The 8,280-nt window shown below is 36.3% G+C and overlaps 1 protein-coding gene across 1 annotated transcript in view; it reads left to right on the forward strand.

The window, feature by feature from the left end:
• The window catches only part of KLHL8 (kelch-like family member 8), a 28,507-nt gene extending 23,370 nt beyond the window's left edge, over window positions 1–5,137 (forward strand). Inside the window, exons 9-10 of the mRNA XM_004681140.2 lie at window positions 1,525–1,726; window positions 1,896–5,137. Of these exons, the coding sequence (XP_004681197.1) occupies window positions 1,525–1,726; window positions 1,896–2,019 (326 nt within the window). The 3' untranslated portion in view covers window positions 2,020–5,137. The remainder of the gene's footprint in view (window positions 1–1,524; window positions 1,727–1,895) is intronic.
• Window positions 5,138–8,280: the final 3,143 nt, after the last annotated feature.

The following is an 8,280-nucleotide window of genomic DNA, read 5'->3' on the forward strand; positions in this document are numbered from 1 at the left end:
TTTTTTTTTAATCTTTTGGGCCTTTATAGTTAAAACAGAAACCTGCCTCTTGGTCATTTACTATCTATTTAAAATTGGTACAGCTGATTGGAATAAAATTAAAGGCAGCTCTGTGCACATCTCTAACAAGCTAATTGCATTTGCCTTTTGTATTCCTCTGCCTGCAATTCTTTATTATAAATTTATGTTTTACCTAGGGAAATGATAGGTAGCCAGGAGATAAAGAAAGCAATGAGAAATATAACTATTGAAAACTTGATCTTTTACATTAACATGAGCCCTAAGTAAAACTAAAACCTTTATTATAATGAAGAAAAAGGTTTTTGTCATGGTTATTGTAGTGATGATACTACTATATGCATATATCAAAATTCACTGAATTTTTGGTTAATTATATTTCTCAGGTTGAGTTCATTAAATTAAACCCATTACAGAAGTTGATTTATTTTTTTTATTGACATTGTTTTTGAATAGACTGCTTATAATATCAACAGTTGATCTCAGGAAAATAGGCTTAGTCACCAAGAGAGCTATTACTCAATATGACTAAGATGAAGCCTAAAATGAGACACATTTATTTTTAAAGGAAAGAGCACTGTCAAATAATAGTCTATACTTAACTCTCAAGAATATAATATGTAACATTTTTAAAATGACCCATAGAGGAGATTGTTACCATCTAGAACATAACATGAAGATATAGTACTGGCAAAAACTGGTGAGAGTTCAGTCATGTCCAGCATCTCTGTGATCATGGCAATTATAGTGTTATGTATTATGGGAAAATTAGAAAACAGTAACATTCTAACAGGAAGTAAACAACTTCATGTAGTTACTTTTGTTCTGAAGTGCTTACTATTTTAAAATATAACAGTATGTGGCCCTTCCTGGTGGTGCAGCTGGTTAAAGCACAGCACTGAGAATCTAAGGCCACTTCTGCATAAGTTCAATTCCCGCCTGCCCCGGAGGTGACCACATGGCGTGGCAGACCTCTCCTGACGCGCCCGCTGTCCCCTCAGCAGTGTACTTGGTTGATCTGCCTGTTCTGTTCCCCACTCTGTCTGGTGAAGCCTCTCACCGCCCCTGAGCCTCTGGCCTGTACCCCAGTTCTTTATGCACAAATAAATAAAAATAAATCTTTTATATATATATATGTAAAACAGTATGTGTACACACTGAGAGAAGGAATCTCAACACTGTCTTGCTTGTCCCTAGGAGGCTTAGAACAAAATACCTAAATGCTTGTGTTCTGCTTTTGTAATAGTTATTTGCTTAGATACAGAGACTCTAGTTTTTTCCTTTTTTAGCATTTTAATCCAACTATTGACATAAAACACAGAAATTCCTTTGAATTGAAGGAAATGTCTGTTGGGTTAGTAATGGTGATAGGTGTTGGGAATTTTTTTTTCCTGATTTTTCTCCACTTTTCTAAAATGTTTTAAGATTAGGTTGTAGAAGCTATAGAATTAAGATTTAGTAATTAACATCTATGAAATGTTCTTTTTAAAACCTTTCTTTATATAGGTGGTTTTGATGATAATTCTCCTCTGAGTTCAGTTGAGCGATACGACCCTCGGAGCAACAAGTGGGATTATGTAGCAGCTCTTACCACTCCCAGGGGTGGAGTGGGGATTGCCACGGTGATGGGCAAAATCTTCGCAGTTGGTGGTCATAATGGCAATGCATACTTAAATACAGTAGAAGCATTTGATCCAGTACTGAATAGGTAATTTTCTGTTTTCCCTTTGCCTTAATGGAATATTCCAGTAACCCATTACTTCAGAATGATGCTAAATGTAGTTGTTAATAAAAGCCTTTGGGATATTTTATCTCCCTCAGGAACCTTGCCATCTTTTAAAAACAGTGCCATCACATTCTTTCTCTTCTCTTTCCAGGTGGGAACTTGTTGGATCCGTGTCTCACTGTAGAGCTGGAGCAGGCGTAGCTGTGTGCGCCTGTTTAACTAGCCAAATTCGTGATGTAGGTCACGGACCCAATAATGTGGTTGATTGTATGTGATTTGAATTCCAGCCACCAACTATGATTTAGTCATAACTGAAGACAAGACAGACTTGTATGAACTTTATACGACTACCTTTAAACAGTTCTAATTACTACTAAGGTTTTGCTTAAATGTAAACTGTTGTAAGTGCAATTTCTACAGTGGTAGTTGAAAAATTATAAAGTTCCATTTGATACTTTCCATTTTAGCATATAACTGACCTAGGAAAGGAAGAGAGACTAACCTGAAACCATACTTACTCTGGAAAATTTTACAAGTAGCGCCAAATCCTTGTAGTCCCTATAACAAATTTTTAGATGGATCAAAATGTAAAGCCAAGTCACTTTGCTGAGTTTGCCTTTTTTTCTGCTTAAAGATGTTAACCTGTCAGATTTTTCATAGAGGGTGATTAGAACTTATTTGTCAATACAATCCTGGGACACATAAGAGACCTTTTAAAGATCATTTCTACTTGGTGCTGATGCATTTATACCTTGCTGTTTTTCTAGGTGTTGGTTTTTCAATTTCTTGGAGATTTACAAAGATAAAATAAATATTTCATCTTTCTGAGTACCAGTTAGCTGCATTTTTAGATTCTTGTAGGAGTGCTGTAAGAGAGCTTTAATTTCTTTTGAATTATTAGGACATAAAAAAACCTAGCTGAACTAATTCTGGATGACTTAATCTACACTTCTGTTTTTTCATCTCATGTACAAAAGATCTGTTTCATAGTAAGCAAAAATTGATTCAGAGGAGAAGGCTTTAGAGTTTGTGTTTCTCTGTGGTCCAGTGGGAAGACTTTGAGAAGAAAAGGTGCTGTGACTCTCTGATGAGGGGCTTCTGTAAACATGTCTGATCCGAAAAATGTCTTATTTAATCAGTTGAATTTGAACCAGAGATATATTTTTTTTAATTTTGCAGTTTGCCATCATCTTGGTTTTTCAAATTGTACAGAATCTGGACTATCAGAAAATAAATGCATTGGGAAAAAAACCCTTATAGACTGCAGTTTACCGACTAATCAAGTCTGTCAATACCAAAAAAGAAATTATTGATAAAAGTGTTATATATAATCCCCTCCATTATATTTCTTGAACTGTAATTGAATATATTTCAGCATATTAATTTGAGCCAGGATATTGATAGACCACTGATTTAACAGTTCTTCATAGTTTGAACCAGCATTAAAAATAACCTATTCATTTATGTGTATTTTTATATTTATTAAGACTATTAAAGCATTCTATTTTGTTTTTACAATGCATCTTGGTCCTTTTATTCCTTTTATTGCAGACCTTCCTAAATTTTCCTTTAGTCATGCCTTAGATTTAGTGCAGGTCAGGGCTGGTCAGAGCCATGTGGGTCACATAGGAGCCGGGGCAATGAAGACATTACCCCCCTCCATCCAGCCCTGAAGTTTATTACCTGGTAGCTGTGATGGGCCTCACCTCATGGCAGCTTGGGTTGTCAGTGCAGGAGGGAAGAAAGCGCCCTTATGAAACCCAGTGCCTATTTGGGTTTATGAGACCCAAAAGAAGAAAAAATTGTAAGAGGGCTCAGGCTAGCAGATAAAGGTTTTTCCTTCAGCAGATTTTAAAATTCCCCAATTATGCAATTTTTGTCATCAGCCTTTGGGCAAAGTAAGTTTCCTTGCTGAATCTGAGCCACTGTGACTATATTTTAGTCAATCCTAAACACATTTTATTCTACATCTCTCTCGACTGGTTACAGCTGGCTGAATGTGGAAAATAGGTCTCAAAATCTGACTTCAGTTGTCTATTTCTTATATTTAATGGAGTTCTTATTTTATAATGTTTGTCTTCCTATGGTCACTCTGTTTGAAGTATTTATTTTTGTAGAGGAGGGTATCTCGATCTTACTGTTTCTAATATTGTTTAAAATGTCTTTTTAAAAAACATAACTTTCTGCCTATGTAGAGCTAAGGAGCATAAAGACCTTTCGTTTCCATTTCTGATTTTTATTATTCAGTAGTTACCTAACAAACAGAGTTGGTACTTTCAGTACCCACAAAATGTGAACTCAAAAGGGAAGTAAAGAGAAGAGACCATGTGACTGTTTTTGTTAGTTGATGCACGGCCAGTCAGAAGCATAGTCTTTACTGACTGACCTGACATAGGTGTGGAAAAATAATAGTAGAATTAATATGCTTAGTTTCTTTAAAAAACATTCTTTGAGCTATGAAATGAGACTCATACTGAAGAAATCATGTTGGTGAGAGAGGGGACTTTTAGAGAAGATGGCCACTTAATTCTGAGGCCTGTCACTTTATCCCAGATGTTTAATAGCACCTACCAAAAAGTGATATAAAATAAAGCTAAATTTTTGAAGTTGTTAATAGAAAACAGAAAAAATTAAAATTTACTTATTGTAAATTCTAGGGAGAGATTTCTAGGGATTTGGTACGGTCCCTCCAAGTAGTTAATAGCCGCTGATTTCCTATATTGCACTGTCACTTTAAAATCAAATTGCTTGATTTTACTTTTGATTAATTTCAGTATATTTTGTGTAACTTTTTGTTTGAATAAACTTCATATTCCTAATGAGTATTATTTATTCTCTTATTCCTCAAATTGTCAGCTAACAATGCTGTTAAACATTTAGATAAAGAGATTGTTGAAACTGTATAAACTACTCTTAAAAATGTAAACTATTTTTTTTCTACGTCTTGTGGAGGATGTGTTTAGAATTGAATTCATGTCTTACAATTAAGAATGTTTTCTGTGGTTTTGCATATGAGACTTTTAAAGAAGTTACTACTGAGATGTCATGGACTCTTTTCCCCTTTATGTGGAATTACAAGTGGCAATAACTGTCCCTATTTTTCTTAAAATTGTATAAAAACTATATAAGTATATTGTAACACTCCAGCAAATTAATAAATTATCTCAAACACACCAAATACTGCAATAAGAGTTGGGTTCACATCAGTGGCATTTATTGATTTCAAAATATTTTGCAAGTATCTCTTATGAATAGGAAGTTCTCCCTAAGAGCTGTGTAACTCTGCTTCTTGTTGTTTTTGTATAATCCTGTCAAAACTTTGTCATTGTTCTCCAGGCCTCAAATGCAAAATTAGTAGATTGGCTGTCATATTTTTCTATAAAGGATCTTCACCTGTAACCAAAAATAAATTTTTGTGACCCTCACAGAAATTAAAGGTTAAAGGCAACTGATGTAGTTTCACTAATCATGGCAACCAATTAGGCAGTGTCTCTTTAGCAATTATGAATTTATGCTACATAGAACTGAGATTATTTATGCATTCAGAGATTATTTATGCACTCAGCTGAATGTTGTCCTTCTGAGTTAGAAACTTGATGAGGCTATCAGTTTTTCTTCAGTGTGACCATTACAAACTTAGATGAAGCTCCTCTTTAAAACATAGCCTGAAGATTCCACTTCTAAGTCATCCAAGAAAGTCTCATGGTAGTCACATTAATTTTGATAAGCTTAATTTATATGTCCCTGTATATTTTATTCATCAGACTTGATACACAATAATTTATGTTCACAAGTGAAATATACCCTAATGGTTTTCCTGCATTGGAAAATAGTTTTTTGAAAGAAAACAGTTTGAATAGAGCATCCCTAAAATGACCCAAGCTGTAGTAACAGTGAAAGAAATACATAGCTATTTTGAGGGAAAACCTGATCTGAATGCAAAAATTGTGGTGTTTTTGTTGTTTTGACTAGTCATTCTCCCATGGCTGTAGCTAAACTCAGTCTACTGCAACAATTATAAATACAAGGAGTTTCTTAAATTAGTGTGGGAGGGATTAATAATTAAGGGCTTTAAAAAAAATTATTCGTATAGAACTGGGGTACAGGCCAGAGGAGCAGAGGCATTGAGAAGACTCACCAGAGACAGGGTGGGAAGCAGAACAGGAAGACTGATGAAGTACACTGCAGAGGGGAGCAGTGGGTGGGTCAGGAGAGATCTGCCTGCCTTGTGGGTCACCTGTGGGGGGTGAGGGGGGTCAAAATGGCACTGAAGTGGCTGCCTGTAGCTAGCTTGCACTGCAGTGCTGCACTTTAATCCACTGTGCCACCAGGGAGGGCCAATAATTAGGGACTTTCAATGATAGTTTATAGTCACTATAGTATGTTAATATTACCAGTACTTCATTTTAAAATCAGGTTAAAAGATAGTAACTTGTCTAAGATCCACAGCTAATCAGTGTTTTTTGTGACTGAAATTTCATTGTTCGTCTATCAACATGTATCTGTTTTACAAGGAAGCATAATACATTTAAGGAAGGATGATTTTCTTGCTCCTATTCTTAGTGGTATTAAAAAATATTTGTCGGCCCTCCCTGGTGGCGCAGCGGGTTAAAGCACAGCACTAAGAAACCTAAGTCACTTCCACATGAGTTCGATCCCCGCCTGCCCCGGAGGTGACCACATGGCGTGGCAGACCTCTTCTGACCCGCCCGCTGCTCCCCTCAACAGTGTACTTCGTCGATCTGCCTGTTCTGCTCCCCACTCTGTCCCTGGTGAATCCTCTCACCCTCCGCATCTCTGGCCTGTACCCCAGTTCTGTATGAATAAATAAATAAATCTTTAAAAAAATATATTTGTCACCGTATGTCACTTTTAGGTTATTTTCCTTGAGTTAATTGACAGCAATTTCAATTGTACAACGTAGTGATTTGCTATATTGTGAGTTGACCACTGAATCTAATTAACTTCCAAGAAATGATCACAAGTTTTTCTTGCAGTGAAAACCTTTAAGATCTACACTTAGAAACTTGCAAAACAAACACAGTATTGTTAACTATAATCATGCTATACATTATATCACCAAGATTTGTTTTATAAAACTGGCAGTTTATACCTCATCCATTTCTCCTGCTCCCTACACCTACCTCTGCAATCACTGCTCTCTGTAAAATTTGATGCATGTATAAAGTATATGGAACATAGAAGAAACATACTCCTAAAACACCAATTTGCCACCTCCTAGCTAGGACATTGCACATAGTGGCATTAATTCTCACCTTTGTGTTTCTTCTAAATTCCAATCCCTAGTCTACTACTTCTAGTGGTAACTACTGCCCTGAATCTATTATTACTTTGGTATTTTCCATTTGTGTTTTCTTTTAAAGTCTTCACTTTAAAAAAAAAATTATTTATTTATGCACATAGAATTGGGGTACAGGCCAGAGGAACAGGGAGGGAGACAGCATTCACCAGAGACAGAGTGGGGAGCAGAACAGGCAGATTGGCTGAAATAACACTGGAGGGGAGCAGCAGGTGAGACAGGAGAGGCCCGCTGTGCCAAGCGGATTGAACTGCAGTGGCTGCAGATAGATTCACAGTGCTTCTCTTTAACCCCTTGAGCCACCAGAGAGGCCCTGCTTGTTTGTTCTCTTCCTGAGATTTTAAAACTCTCCCTTATTTTTATTTCAGCTTCGTATAATCTATTAGGCTATTTTGTTTTTAATTTCAATTATTATCTAACTCATTTTCAAAAAGCATATTTCATTATGTTTTAGATATGCTTGGTCATTTTGATGGATTTTTATGACTTAATTCTTTTCCTTGCTTTAGGCAATTTAAATCTTAGAGCCTATGAATATTCCTTGTGATGCCATTTTCCTGTGGTGGGTAATTTTATTTTATAAATACTCAGTTGATTTGTGGGAATTCAGACATTCTAATTGGACATGGACCTGGTTCTCCAGTTGGGAACTGCTCAGGGGACACTTTAGCTCTCCTCTGGCCCTTGGCCTAATGCAGCTCCACCCCTACTCGGGGCCCAAAGCTGTCTCCCATTCCCAGCAGTGACAATGCATCTGTCCTTACATCACCCTGACTTCTGTTTACTCACACTGCTACTCTGGTTCTGGTTTATATGTTGACTTTGCGGATTTCTCTGTTTTCCTAAAGCATGGTTATGACTGATCCATTAGTAATGGGAAAGCCTTCAGCTTAGTCTTTCCTTAATCCCACAGCGGAATGTCACGACCACATTCTAGAGCCGAAAAAATCAGTTTCATCTCAATAATCACTTGCATGTCACTTATGAAGTATTTGATTCTCTATAAAATTTGTTGAATGCTTTAGTAGGCCTTTACAAAATCAGCTTTTTGGCCCTATGTATTGTCATACCTGAGGGTTGGAATATAAAACTAGGACTTTGTAAAAGGATAATTCATGAAATGTAAAGCTACTCATTGATGTTGCCGTGACTTTGTGTCTCTTCACCCTGAATAGCTCAAGTATCAGTTATTTTATATACACCAGATCCTTTGGGC

This window comes from Condylura cristata, unplaced genomic scaffold (genome assembly GCF_000260355.1).
Source record: "Condylura cristata isolate star-nosed mole 26May11 unplaced genomic scaffold, ConCri1.0 scaffold00012, whole genome shotgun sequence".
NCBI classification, from domain to species: Eukaryota; Metazoa; Chordata; class Mammalia; order Eulipotyphla; family Talpidae; genus Condylura; species Condylura cristata.